The sequence below is a fragment of the Lycium barbarum genome, chromosome 8 (genome assembly GCF_019175385.1).
Source record: "Lycium barbarum isolate Lr01 chromosome 8, ASM1917538v2, whole genome shotgun sequence".
In the NCBI taxonomy this organism is placed as follows: domain Eukaryota; kingdom Viridiplantae; phylum Streptophyta; class Magnoliopsida; order Solanales; family Solanaceae; genus Lycium; species Lycium barbarum.
In genome coordinates, this window is record NC_083344.1 from 126,270,714 (window position 1) to 126,286,058 (window position 15,345).

The following is a 15,345-nucleotide window of genomic DNA, read 5'->3' on the forward strand; positions in this document are numbered from 1 at the left end:
GACTTGTGGGTTATGTGCAATTTTTGTTTATGAATGGGATGTTGTTATAGAATCCGTTAAAAAGTACTCTTTGATATACTTTAATTGGGATGTTGTACATTTCTATTTATGAATGGGATGTTGTTATGATTCCCCATCTTGTGTTGAGGGATTTCATGTAAAACAGAACTGTAATTGTTGTAGTAAGTTCCTTTTTTCAGATTTGAATTTTGTTTTGACAGTTTTGCAGCAAGTTGAGATGAACTCAAATATAGTCAGAGATCATTAGATCCTTTAATGGTACATTGGTACCATCCCTACCCATGTGACATGCTTTCTTTCTTTGAGCAATGGTAAGCATGTGGATATGGATGTTGGAAACTTTGTGCACATTCTTCAAATAAACAGATATCCTGCAGTTGCCCATTTGTAACTGTACGTAGATTTATAGTGCATTGGTGATGAGAATTGCTTGTACTTTGGTGATGAGAATTGCTTGTACTTACTAGCATTGATAGGATTTACATGTCAATGTCATTTGTCCTTAGATATGTGGTATATTATATGAAATGGGAATTGGTTGCTGTTGTCCACTTGTCCCAAAATCTGAGATTTCGGATTCCCAACAAGCTGTTTGCAATTTTTTTTTTTTTTTTTTGGTTTTGCACCCAATATTCGGCATCCGTTTAAGCTCGATTAATTCAAATTCACGCTAGAAAGTTCTATAAAGCACTCTTACTAAAGACCACTCAATAGCCACGGCGTGATTAGAACCCCTGAGTAAGGATGAGGAATACTTATTGCTCTACCATTAACTTTTGGGTTATCATTCATTTTATACTATGAATTGCGTAACTACACGAGGGAAATTGAGTTAGAGTTAGGCCTCATTTGTTTCCATTAAGATTAAGATGTCTGAATCTGAATACACATATGAATATTAAGATGTGTATTAAAATCTAGATATCTAAATTTGAATGTACATCTGAATATTAAAATGTAGTCTCTGGATCTAAACATCGAATGATTAAGATAGTTTGCTTTCAATATCTAAATGTGCATGTGGAATTACACTATTTCATTAAAACATATAAAAATCTCATTTCAACAAATAATTTTTTTATAGAAAATAATATTTTGAATATTTATATTTGATAAAAAGATTAAACTATCTGAAATGCAAATAAAATTATTGTAACCAGGTAACCTGGTTTTTTCAAGAACTCAACATAAGTTAATCTTTTAATAAAAAAAATAATCAGAAAATGGAACCCCAAGGCCCCAACAGCGTGCATCTTCCATGGATCCCAAACTCATAAATTTCTATCACAGTACTAATCATCAACACTGAACCCCAAACACAGAAAACAAAGTTTCTTATCACCCATAAATTGAGCAAAAAGTTAATCTTTTTGTAACAGATATATTTATCAATGATATATCTGCAAAAGACCTTAATCCCAGAAGGGAGTCTTTTTCTTCTTTTTTTTCCCCCATAAGTGGGGCAACAGAGAAAATGCTGTACGAAAATTGCAAAATTTCTTACGGCTAAAACAAGATTGTGCAGGTTTCCATCACAACATGGAGGATTAATTACTCACAGTCGATTTATCCAAAAAAAAAAGTAACTTTTACTTTTATTGCACATGAATAATCATATTTGATCTTTCTGGTGCAAAATTAATTATGAACTGGGTAACGATCCATAAGATTTTGCCGAGAAGAGGGGAAAAAATGGTATTTGACGAAGAAGAGTGAGAGGCGTGAAATTTTTTCTAAGAAGAGAAGTGCAGTAGAGGCATGGAAGATCTTGTGACTAAGACATAATATTTTAATGAGTCTGAATCGTGTCAAAGACTTCATTTAGATTCATTAAGAGATTTTATAAAGAAACAAAATAAATGCATGTAATGGGATGAATCTGAATGATTAAAGGACAATTCTGCGAATTGCCCTTCTTTTGGGGTGGTCTTCAAATTTTGTCACTCATATTTAAAATCTTTAAATTTTACCCTTCGGCTATGGATTCCAGGTTCAAACCCATGGATTCCAGGTTCAAACCCATGGATTCCAGGTTCAAATTTACCCATTAAAAGTTTACCCATAAGTGTGCCCCCACCGGCATAAACTTATTAAGGAATTACCAAAGTTATGCCGGACCCGGCATACTTATGCCTTATGGGCAGACTTGGCATAAGTATGCCGGGTCCGGCATAACTTTGGTAATTCTTTCACAAGTTTATGCCGGGTCCGACATAAAAGTTTCTCATTAAAAGTTTGCCCATAAGTATGCCCCCACCGGCATAAACTTGTTAAGGAATTATCAAAGTTATACCGGACCCGATATACTTATGCCAAGTCTGCCCATAAGGCATGAGTATGCCGGATCCGGCATAAATTTGATAATTCCTTAAAGACTAGCAATATGAGGGGCATAATTTAAAGATCACAAATATGAGGGGCAAAATTTAAAAACCGCCCCAAAAGAAGGGCAATCTGCGCAAAAAAATTGCTAAGATTCATACCTCCATTAAGTGCAATGAGACCAAAGAGATTCTTGCCCAGTGAAGCCCTTTTCAGCATGTACATTTAGTCCACATCGGTTTCCTTAGAAAAACTGTTGCACTCTCTAAATATTATCCTGACGTGTTTTCTCGAATGAATATTTTCATTTTGCCAACAATCCCCCTTAAATATCATTTTCTTTTCAGTTCACATAAATGAATGGAGAACGACATGTCAACACATAGCAGATCACAATCATATAAAAAACTTTGTTCCTTTTCTAAATCTCGTTAATCCCTCGATGGCTCAACCAAATACTTAAGCAACATGATAAGGCATTTTTTTACTGTTGAAAGCACCTGAAGAAGAGCAACATTTTGCTGAATCTACATACGCCCAGGTCATGACAATATATCAAAATGATAACTACTATTAACAATGATGGCATAATGGCTTGTTGAATCAGCCCACACTCGACGGATAGGAATGATTCCAAAAGCTTAAATTACAATTTAGGTGCTATTTGTGCGTACACAGGGTTGGGCATCTATTGATTATTTTACTCAATTACATTGTAATAACACGATACATTGTTAAATTACATGCAAGATAATAAACTCTCGAATTTGCAAGCCAAACCGTGCTAATTGAGCAGAAGAAGCAAGTAAAGAGGAAACACAGCAAGTGCCTCAACTTCAGATAAGTTGAGTGGACGCAGGCACATCACTGACTAGAATTTGCAAGTCCAATCATGTTAAGCATATGACGATCCTCTTTAAATCTATCTAACACAGTACCTTGAAGTCGATCCTGATTATCTTGAGGTCTTTTTATCGCTACTCCCCAGCATTCTATCACTTCTGGGATGATTTTTTGGGTCTTTGACAAGCTAGGACTGCCAAAGGTAGTGCAGGTGAAAGTATGCCCCTGGTCAAAGTTAGCTGAGACGAACAAGCCGAAGTGGTGAGCTCGTCCTCCAAATCCAATGCCATTGGGGATGCTATCAGAACTAAAATGTATAGCAAACTGCCAAAAGATAAGAGCTTAAACATCTTAGTAGCCCGATTATCGATAAATAAAACTCCAGTTTGCAAGTATTTATTGTTTCAACATCTAAACATCCAGGCTAAAGGAATTTACTCGAACCAGGAAAATTAGCACTGGTGTACTTAGAGGACTTGCAAAAATATTGATACATTTCTGTCCCTGCCCAAGAGAAGAATGACTGACCTCAAAGCTTTGAAATACAAAATCCAACAAGGATCTTGGTGACTGCTGGTCAAAGTCAGATGATCACTTACTATTCTAGGGCAATAGGTAAAGTAACCAGTAGCAACGAGTTGCAACTTGATAAATGAAATAATAGGAGAAATGAAGTTTTTGGGGAGTTGGAGGAACTTTGAAGTTTTGAACAAGAAGAGGCCCTTTCCAACGATACCAAGTGCATCCATTATTTTTTTTGACAGCTGATATGGGTAAAGTTAAATGATAGTATCAAAAAGTTCAGAAACTTACCCACTGTAAATTAGAGTTCGCTCCAGTAGGACGGTAAACCGATGCCTTTGGGTATAGCTGGAAGAGGAAAGACTTCATGTCCCCATAAAAGTCAGCATGCCTCTCCCATGGCTGAGATGCATAACCCCCGTAAATATAGCCTTCTTTATCTTTTATTATCAATAAAGTTGGCCCTTTGTCATCTCTGCAGTTCAAGTAGGGCGTTTATACTTGGATAACACTTGGCTCAAAAAATGATATTAACAGCAATCAGACATAGAAAGGAGAGGAAAAAGTGATGGAATTTATGCATCAGTGTGCACTCAAAAATTATCATTTAGCTACTACAAGAAACAAGGCTACATGCAATATGGTGTGCACAGGATTCACGCAGCTACATGAATGACATTTCTTTGTGGTTGTCAATAGCCATTCCAAGTCTTCATCAAGGAATTCTCGAGTCATCTTTGGATCCTCGTGTTGTGTTACAGACACCTTTTTAGTTTCTTGGTTGGGTTTGAGACTCAGTTATGCAAGTTTCTGAAGAACTTATCGAGGCTAAATGCCCATATAGAGGGTGCAAAAATGCCCGCAGGCTAGGTCCGAGTAGGGAAAACTCCACCCACAGCAGAGTAGGGGTGGATGGGGATGGCGGATCTCAAAAGGAGAGCGGTGTGGGCTATGAGAATTATGCAATGCCCTCTCACCGCCATAAATAAAATATGACAGCTTCTTAGAGGGTGATCATGAATATGACACTTATTCCACTCATATATTAATGCAACTGGCAGATACCTTTAACCTTTCTACGGGAAGCATCTATAATTATAAAATGCAGCTAGTTTTGCCGGGAACCTATTGGAGAGATGCATGTTATACTAACTTGAAATTTCAAAGTCCATTGAATTAAAGATACTTATGTAAACTTTGCAGCTGATCTCACGGCATTTAACCCTCCAAACTCTAAAACAAGTTGTGCAAGTGAATGTTAGGCTAAACTAAAAGATAATAATATAAGCATATTCAGTGATCTGATAAGCTGAGAAATGTTTTCTGCGAGCACCGAGTAACCATAAAAACAAGGTGATTACCAAAAATTTCTTTTACCTAATTATAACTAATTTAAAGATCTTAATGAGATCAAAGATACTGATAGTTAATCCTCAAATAAGAAAATCATTTCTAATCTAGCAGGAAGACACTCACGAAATATCCCCCAGGAATGTACTGAAACTTAGGCCATGTACTGTACTGTGATACAAAAGTCTCCATTCATGCAGCTCGTCTTGGGGGAGGGCCCCGCCTATATGCCAAGCATATTCCTTTCTCAACAATATTACGGCAGGATCAATATTTTCTGGGTATACTAGCATAGGAACCTCAGAGCCTGCAGAAGAAATACTAATAAATTAGTTTATCTTACCTGCTCAAAAGAGAAATACAAATAGATTGGTAAACACTTCTTACCACCTAGCTTGACTACAGTTTTGCAACTTTGAAAATAACTCACCATGCTTTTTCTCATTTTTTGGGGTGGGGATGGGGATGGGGAAATGGAATGAATATTATGAATTCAAAACAACAACAACAACCCAGTGAAATCCCACAACATGGGGTCTAGGGAGGGTAGAGTGTACGCAGACCTTACTCCTACCAAGGAATATTATGAATTCAAAAAAAACAACCAGATTTCTGTACACAAACTGAAATGTATAACTGACAATGTTCTAGAGTGGTTATAAGTAAAGTCATGGTTACAATCGACTAAATTACTACGCTAACAATGAAGTTAATTAGGAGTTATCGTGAATACAAATTAAAAAATGAAAACTTGTCGAAAAGACTTTTAGCAATTTGCAGGAGGAAGATCCATGATTTCAAAAAGATGGGTGCACTATTATGAAGAGGTGGATTCAGGATATAAAATTTGACGAGTTCAACCTTTAGGTTCTTACCATTGGATCCATTACGCTCTTGGAATTAAAAGTTCACAATTTTTTATTTTTTTTAACTAGTTAGCTTTTATATGTATATCTATACTGCGTGTCAAAAATATTGGAATCAGCTTAACCCATTGGCTTATACTATATCCTCCACTACTACTAATTTAATTTACATATTTGGTTTAGTTATATAAACTTTTACGGCGACAAAAGAAGCATAGGAATTTCAATATGTCAGACCTGGAAAATTTGAAAGAATAAACTAAACACAGAAAGAAAGAAGAAAATACTTAATTAAACGCAAAAGGGGACACCAGACTTGCCCATCCCTGTGGGTGAGCCCAATTCTAGGGAAAAAAAAAAAAAGTAAAAACTAACAAGATAGACATAGAATTTGAACCCCGACCTCACTTAGAGAGGTGTACCCAATAACCATTGCACCATATCACACTTTGAGCTTGGGTGTGCACATATATATTTAAGTACTTCTGAAAAAATATAGCATTCCTATACATGATCAAGCGAGGGGAGCATGACTGCACATGAACCTAGGCCTCCCACCTAGATACGCCACGGGCAATCTATGTTGCCAGAGTCGGATACTCCAAAAGTAGTGTCTTTTTGAAGAATCTGACATGAGTGCGGCATCATTTTTGGAGAGTCCGAGCAACATAGCAGGCAATATGCTTTAATTATGTTTTAGTACTAATATAGTCTAGATTGTGTCTTTCTAATATGATATCATTACAACAAATTGTTCATTTGTTCTCTTACTTTACTGTTGACACCGGTTACTAAGATCCTGCGCACACCACTTTATTTAACAGGACTCCAGCATTATGCATAATAACATATAAGTTTCAGAGAAACCACATGTCTATTACCTGGAAAAGCCAGTATCATGCATAGTTGTCATAGAAGTTTCAGCGAATATAGAAGTAATGTAAACTGAATAGAAAAGCTAACATTTAAGCCCGCAGAAATTCACCCCGTAAGCAATGTCCAATATGTAGAAAAGGCATTCCTCTTAGAGAAACTTCAAATAACAAGAAAAAATGTGGAAATACAGAATCAGAAAACACAAGATGACTGAAAAGCAGAAACCTGAATGACGTGGAGACAACAGAGTTCCAAGAAACTTCCTTACTGATGGAAGACGGGCACACCAGCTTCTAAATTCCTCGAAAGACATACAGCTTTCAGCGCTTTCTTTATCATCCGTTGTTAAATTTGCAGCATTAAGGAAAATGTCGAGAAGTTCCCTCTCTGAACTAGGTTCAGATTGATGGCTCTCGTGAGAAAATATATTTCTGAGTACTTCAGTCAAGACAGCTTCCAGATCTGATCTGCAAGTTGATTCCAGAAATGTATTTACCACCATAAAGGAGAAAGCAATACTGGTTTTTCTTTTATCTTTCTCTTTTTGGCACTCAATAGTATGGATATCTATATAAAGAAAAAAGAAAAAGAGGATCTAGAACTATGTTTAGTGATAATAAAAATAAATGTTTAAACCGGACTAGGCTGGGTTATTTTACTAGAGCCTCAATGAATTTTTGACATCCAAGCTTAGGTAGTCAAGCTCATAAACTGAAGAGAAAGCTTCTTATTATACATATATGTATTCCATATAAGGAAACAAGACAAAAAGAAAAAGGGATTCCGGAATGAGCCATTCATCTAACAACAACTATTGAAATAATGGAAACAATCCATCATCTAATGCCAGATGATATGCTCTTTAGATCCTCTGAGTCTGTATATCCAAGTCAGCTTACAAGGAGGGCTTCTAGGTCATGGAAAGCGATCAAAGAAGAAACCATTTCTCTTCCATTATCTATCTTGAACATTAAATCTGAAACGTCCTCCTTCTTCCTCTTGTTTTCTCAATGGAGATGCATTCTCAGAAATAAAATCCTATATCACTTCCACCTCAAAAAAAGTAGGGATAGATTTTTAACAAAAGAAGGTCCAATCCCAGATGTTTCTAGTCTAGTAGGCAAACAATACGAGCCTCTATCCAGTAAGACACAGGTGCAGCATCGTTGCCTCATTCTGAACTTAAATATTAGCATCTGCTTCACGGAGTGTAATGCTCCGGCCATTCTCCCTTGTAATTATTTTACTTGATTATTAGAGAGGGAAAATAGCACTATCAAAGACAACTAACAACACTTCACTCCCCAACTAACCTAAGGGTTAAGTTTGTATCGAGTGCTTCGAAGGATGGAAAAATAGTTAAAGTTTGCAAAACACGCTTACTTGTAATTCCTAGAGAGAGCGCATCTGCAGAAGACAGCGCAAGAAGGGGGTTGGGAGGATCAATTATTGTAAAGCTTAACGGAAGAGGAATAACCCGCTGGGGGGGGGGGGGGGGGGGGGCGTGGAGGCTATAGAAAAGCGGGTCTAGTATGCACTTATTCAAAAGAGTGATAATACAAAGATGACTGCAGTAAAAGGAACAGGATGGCCAAGGTTGACTAGAAGAAACAATTTTAGCTGTTGACTATGGAGAACTTTGCATAAACCAAGATAAGCAAAACTTCCTTGGAGAAAGCCAGCCTGAGGGAAACTCGATTGATCATTCCACCATCACTTGATTATAGAGGGTAATGGAAGAAAAGGGAAGTCGTGTATATCATAAGATGAGTGGGACAAAGACATGTTGGGTCACGTAAAAAATGTTACACACATACATATGTAGGAAAATAACAATCTCTACAAACACCCGTATTAGTTTTTAATAATGAAATACAAGCCTTAAATCCCTCATTTCTCAGGAAGCTTGCAGCACAACCTTTTTTGAGATATTCATTTTGCTTGCTAGTCTATTTAACATTTGACTGGTCTTCATTGACAGCTTCCTGATCAAAAAAATGGGTCTTCATTGACAGATTATCTAGGAATTATGGTTAATCATTCTTTTACTAAGACCCCTCTTTTCTGTAACATTAGCATCTTGTTAATGATCATCTTCTCATAATTATCATTTTAAAAGTAGTCCAAGAAATTCACCCAGGGCTATAGTCTAGTGGTAAAAGTAGCTGCACATCACGGGTTCGAAACTTGTCATTTTGCACAGACAAAAGTTTGGTATTTAAGTGGAGAAGGGTAGAGGGGTAGATCATCATCCACAGAATTACGGACCATGAGCCATTGGACGTCAGGGATTTCTCGGTAATCAATAAAACAAAGTATCCAAGAGATTGTGAGATGTGAAAGCAGCTTTCAAGTCAATGTTAAGACTAGAATACCTAATTAAAATGAAAAAGATTAAAATTAAAATAAAAACTAAGAAATACGTCCAAAGCGAGATATGACAATTCAGTTCAACATAAACAAGGTCAAATTAAAACGAATCTATACTTAATCCCTGGTCCTCCTAGTGGTGGAAGGAAAAAGAACTGCCTCAACTGTGCAAAAACAGAGCACAAACTATCTCAACTGCACCAAGCAGTTCTTTTTCTGTGAAAAAGGGTTAAAACTTAGCTTGGAAAATAAAGATAAAGCAGTTAATTGAATTAAAAATAGCGTAAATACAATTTACTTCCTCTAATTCCCGACTCGTGAAAACAAAATTCCCCTCGATTTTCACAATAAACGCATACCTTTCCTTCATCTTACAGTATTTTTTTTTTCTAATGAAGTGGTTCACTTTACAGTATTTTTTGGGAAAACAGAATCTACAACAACATACCCAGTTGAATCCCACAATGTGGGGTCTGGGGAGGGTAAAGTGTACGCAGACCTTACCCCCACCTTGAAAGGTAGGGAGGTTGTTTCCGAAAGACCGTCGGCTCAAAAGAAAACAAGGGAAAACAAGGGAAAAGAGTCAGATGCAGACAAGCAAATCAAAACAATGCTAAAATGAGAAATAGCAAGAGCAAGAAAGTCATGATAATACGGCAAAGATAGACAAGACCCAACACATAGAAGCAAGATAAAAATACTCCTAATGCGAGAAAGAAAACCTCGCGGACCCTCACTAGCCCTCTACCCTGATACTCGACCTCCACCCCCTCCTATCACCAGTCATGTCCTCAGTAAGCTGAAGTAGCGCCATATCCTACCAAATCACCTCTCCCCAGGCTTTCTTTGGCCTACCCCTCCCTCTCTTCAGGCCCACCACTGCCATCCTCTCACACCTCCTCACTGGCGCATCAACGCATCTCTGCTGCACATGGCCGAACCATCTCAACCTCCCTTCTCGCATCTTATCCACCACAGGGGCCACACCCACCTTATCCTGAATCACTTCATTCTGAATCCTATCTTTTCTGGTATGCCCGCACATCCATCTCAGCATCCGTATCTCTGTTACCTTCATCTTCTGGTCCTGAGCTTTCTTAACTAGCCAGCATCCCGTCCCGTACAATATAGTCGGTCTAACCACCGCTTTGTAGAACTTTCCCTTTATAATAGGCGGCACTTTCTTATCGCACAACACCCCTGATGCGAGCTTCCATTTCATCCATCCCGCTCCAATACGATGTGTGACATCATCGTCAATCTCGCCAGTCCCTTGGATGATCGATCTCAGGTACTTGAAACTTTCTTTATTCGGGATGGCCTGAGTATCCAGCTGCACGTCCTCATCCTCTACCTGACTCACATCACTGAACTTGCACTCTAAGTACTCAGTCTTAGTCTTGCTCAACTTGAAACCCTTCGACTCCAGAGTCTGTCGCCAAACCTCCAGTCTCGAGTTAACACCGCTCCGCGACTCGTCAATAAGCACAATGTCATCTGCAAACAACATGCACCATGGTACCTCTCCTTGAATATGGCTTGTCAGAGCGTCCATTGCCACAGCAAACAGAAACGGGCGGAAAACATAATCTACCTATGGGAAAAAGTGAAAGAGTTAATTTTAAATCCAATTAATGGCAAGTGTACCACCTTATTACTAGTACTTTTAGGAGAGGATTCTCACTAAAAATACCAGCAGTTTAGCACATAAATCTTCACAGATCTCTAGTTCACCCTTTTGCCCAAAACGTGATCCCCTCACGATGCCCAACAGACCTCTATGCCTTCAACCAACCTACAGTAAGAACCTCTGCGGGTGTTTTCGTAGTTATAAAGCTTGAGCTGGTGAAATTGTCAATTCCATTGAAAAGTTAGTTTGGACTTTTTAATTTTAACCCATGAACCGAGAGAGGTCATTGACACATTCTGAAAGTAGAGCATAGTTACATGTGAAAAAACTAAATCTGGAGGGATCACACTATATATAGCCCTTAAATATATCAAGGCTTATTGCTCTACCTTCCAACAATGCCATCATCAAAGACATCTAACAACTGATAGATAAACTCTTCAATATCATTATTTGTCCCTTTCTCATACGTTCCCTGCAATAAAAAAAGTGGAAACATAGATCATGAGTTCATATTTTCCATTTATTACTCGCAATAGAAACTTCACAGATAGAGAGATACATTTCCACCTTTATGCAGTAAAGGGTAATGATTATCTGAATGAATTACAGTTTACAACTATAAAACCGTTCTCTGCAATTGTGTTCTTCATTCTGGCTGTCTAGAAGGAGAACATCCGTATGCTGGTAGAGAACTTGAAATGGCACACAATGGGAAGGCATGAATTTCCTCTTTTGTATAGCCTTGCAAATAACAAGTTATGTACAGAGGCAGAATGCTACTCTAATACAGGATGGAAACTTAAATTTAGAAGGAATTTCAATGATTGGGTGGTGGAAGATATTGGTCTATGGTTAAACTTGCTGGAACCTGTGATTCTGGATAAAAATAAGAGGGATCTGCAGGTCTGGGTTGAAAGCAAAGATAAAAAGTTCTCTGTTAAAAGTTGCTACAACTTGATGCAGAGACAGGCTGGACTATGGGAGGTAAACAGGACTTGGAAGATGCTGTGGAAGACTAAAGCTCCTCCAAAAGTGGCTTGTTTTGTCTGGATAGCAACTTCAAGAATTTGTCCTCTGCAGTAGGTGTTTCTTTTGTGAGAAAGATCAGGAATCTGCAACTCATTTATTCCTCCACTGTAAACAAGCTGGACAAATTTGGGGTCTCTTTTTAACATATGTGGAGTGCAATGTGTCATGCCTTATAGTACAAGAGCTCTAAAAGCTGGCAAAGTGAGAAAGTGGGCAAAAGAAAGAAGAAAATCTGGAAGACAATCTCTCTTTGCATTATGTGGACAATTTGGTTGGAAAGGATAGAAGATGATTTGAAGGTAAAAGTTCTCGTATTTCTGTTATGAAGAATAGATGTCTGCAGAATTTATATTTTTGGTGTAAGGAAAGGGAAAGCATAGTAGGAAACTTATTTCAGTATTTGGAGGTTTGGATATGCTGAGTTAATTGTAACAGCTATCCTAGATCTCTTAGCTTGTACTTTACTGTACCTTCTTGGTAACTTTTTCAATAAAATTAACCTATCTTATAAAAAAAGGCATTCTTCAAAATCACAAAATTGGCAAACATTCTAAGCACTATGAAGAAAAGTTCCTTGAGATCAAATTAACATTCAAGATTGAATCAAGACACTTTCGAGACTAATTTCAACTCAGGCACAAGATCAAAGCAAGATTCCCAGATGAAGCGGGGAAGATTGGGTTATCAAGTTTCCCAAAAGAAGGCAACAGTCAGTTTTTCAAAGAGGACAACCAGGAGAAGACTAGACTATAAAGAGAAGAAATTGGATCAACATGAAGATACACAACTTACTCCGGAGAATGCTCTCTCTTATGCTCCTGAAACATTCTAACGATGTACCTCAGTGTAGTGAAGTAAAAAGTGAGAAAAAGAAAGAGTGTTGTGTGGCTTTCATTTTTTTTTTTTTTTTTTTTTTTTTTTGATGATCGAGTGAAAACCAAAATGTGGTATTCGGTGTTGGTGATCAAAACCAAAAAACCAACTTAGCCATGTTGGTGGTGAATGCTGGAAAACCACATAAGTTATACAAAGTGTTCCCAATATTATTCCCCGTAACACAGGGGATTGGACTAGGTTCCTGCAAATTAATTTTGATACTCGGTTACACTGCAAAACTGACAAGTGTATTCCGGACCCCGCCCATAGAGGGAGCTTAGTGCACTGGGTTGTCCTTTATTGTGTGGTGTTCGGCCAGCTTGCGTGCAACTTGGATAATCCATCAACATACAATACTATGAATGGAGTGAATTCAGATACTAACCCAGATAAATTGCAGTTTTAACTTATATAACTGGAAAAGCTATAAGAAAAAAAAAATACTCTCTCTGTCCTAATTTAACTGTGTAGTTTGATTAGGCAGGGAGTTTAAGAAACAGAACGAGACTTGAGGGAGAGTTTTGAATCTTGTGGTCTTAAATTAACATGTGTTGTAGTCCTTTAAATGTTGTGGTCTTAAATTTGCCATGTAGAATGCTGGAATTGGAAAACTTACTATACCATCAACAAATGAGAAAACTTTAGGGTAATTGAGACAAAAAATACTCACTTTAGCAATGACAAGGTCTTCAAATGTAAGTTTTTGATCCTTACGTTTCTGGGTAACCAAATCAAACATTCTATCACCCAAAGGCCCTTCAACTCCAATATACACCTATATATGCATAAATACCCAATTCTTGATTTCATTTAAAAAAAAAAAATATATATATATATATATATTGACAAGAAAGATACATAAAATTGACAAAAAGTACCTTGAAAACGGAATTAGAAATGTATTGTCCATTGCTCTGAGATTGTGCAGCTAATGAATCGAACAACGATTTCAGGTCTTCTAGTTTCTTCTCAGTGAAGGCTCTACAAAAAGAATATCATATGTTGTTTGAGTTCAAAATTGATCAAATACATATTCAACTGTGTAACTATCTGTGTAGTGTGTTATAGAGAAAGTGCCTCTTAGCTAAAGCAAATCGTGGATTCGTGGAATTCGACTGAGAATTTCCCATTTTCAGGTCTTCGTTATTACTCTGATCTTCACTTGGAGTTGTTTTTTTCCTGTAATAAACGTGGCAGCAAGTTTAACTGTTTTTTTCTGATATTTCAAAGGAAAGTACCAAAAGTTAGATGGCAGGTGTGTTTGCTTTGCTTGAAATAAAATGTTCTTTTTTCTTGGATATTTTGAGAATAACCGTAGCCTGTTTAGGGGATAAATTTTATGAAGGGAAAAAACCGTATCTAGCAGTCCATTAGTGCTGATTACTTTTGGTAGCCCCAGAAGCATGTTTAAAATAAAATAGCCCTTAAATAGTAGTATTAAAATATCCTTTTTTCCACTTATCTGCTAAAATTTCTGAATAGATACCGACGTAGAATATGGCGGTTGTGGGCGATACCAACAGAATGCAAAGCATTACTTATAGAAACCGGATATATGGTGTATAAATCACGCTTTGGTATAAATGATGTGTAAATTGGATAAAAAGACTGTAATTTTATTTTATCAACAGGTACTTTCTTGGTATATTTGATGTGTAAAATGGATATGAAGACTGAATATATGGTGTATAAATCACGTTTTGGTATAAGTGATGTGTAAATTGGATAACAAGACTGAATATATGGTGTATAAATCACCTTTTGGCATAAATGATGTGTAAATTGGATAAAAAGACTGTAATTTTTTTTTTTTATCATAACAAGTGCTTTCTTGGTATATTTGATGTGTAAAATGGATATGAAAATTGAATATTTGGTGTATAAATCACTTTTTTGGTATAATTTATGTGTAAAATGTATATAAAGACTGAATATCTGATGTATAAATCAGTCGAGCTAAGGCATTTTCGTTTTTTTCCCTTATTCGTCCCTATCTTTTTTGTTTGCGCAACCAGATTGACATCATCATCATTAATATTTTGTCGCTTCTTTTTTGCAAAAGCAACACTTTTTTTTTAAAAGCTTCAATTTTCCAGTAGTTTTTAGACCCCCCGCTACTCCAACGCGCTTTGAAACTATTCCTTCGATCAATTGAAGTCGAACACACCTTCACAACTGATATTGGAGTTGCATATTTCGGATTAACAGTGTAATCCTCAAAGTCCAACACAAAATCGTCATCCCTAGCATCCAAAGGGATAGGTTTATTCTCCTTTCTCTGCATGTCTTTGTACTCTTGTGAAAAGCCTTCTTGACCAGAGAAAATCGAACAAAAAAAATCTGGAGTAAAATCTTACCAATTGAGAAAACTGTGTGAGATGGAGAGATATACGTAAGGAGATACATACATACATATATATATATATATATATATATATATATATGTGTGTGTGTGTGTGTGTGTGTGTGTGTGTGTGTGTGTGTGTGTGTTTCCTTGTTTAAAGGGATAATGATATAATTAGATTCTGTACGTATCCTAGCCCCTAAAAAATTGTGATCAAAATCAAAATCCTACAATTACTCCTAACTATTTGACTGGCTAATAAAAGTTAAAATCATGTGGAAGGTGGTTATAAT

At 36.9% G+C, this 15,345-nt stretch overlaps 1 protein-coding gene across 1 annotated transcript; it reads right to left on the reverse strand.

The window, feature by feature from the left end:
- Positions 1 to 2,885: 2,885 nt before the first annotated feature.
- Positions 2,886 to 14,101, reverse strand: LOC132607209 (uncharacterized). The gene is made up of 8 exons (XM_060321082.1): positions 13,786 to 14,101; positions 13,587 to 13,689; positions 13,379 to 13,483; positions 11,190 to 11,275; positions 7,026 to 7,267; positions 5,185 to 5,365; positions 4,000 to 4,183; positions 2,886 to 3,510 (listed from the first exon to the last, which is right to left on the reverse strand). Exons 1-8 carry the CDS (start codon positions 13,836 to 13,838, stop codon positions 3,208 to 3,210), a joined length of 1,257 nt encoding a protein of 418 aa, XP_060177065.1. The 5' UTR covers positions 13,839 to 14,101; the 3' UTR covers positions 2,886 to 3,207.
- Positions 14,102 to 15,345: the final 1,244 nt, after the last annotated feature.

What these genes read in the sequence shown, in the direction of transcription:
- LOC132607209 (XM_060321082.1), bottom strand. Translation starts at nt 13,838, where the DNA reads ATGGGAAATTCTCAGTCGAATTCCACGAATCCACGATTTGCTTTAGCT. An exon ending in CGATTTGCTTTAGCTAAGAG is followed by an intron (nt 13,690 to 13,785) that starts GCACTTTCTCTA and finishes TTCTTTTTGTAG; the next exon opens with AGCCTTCACTGAGAAGAAAC. An exon ending in CGAACTCTAATTTACAGTGG is followed by an intron (nt 3,511 to 3,999) that starts GTAAGTTTCTGA and finishes ATCTTTTGGCAG; the next exon opens with TTTGCTATACATTTTAGTTC.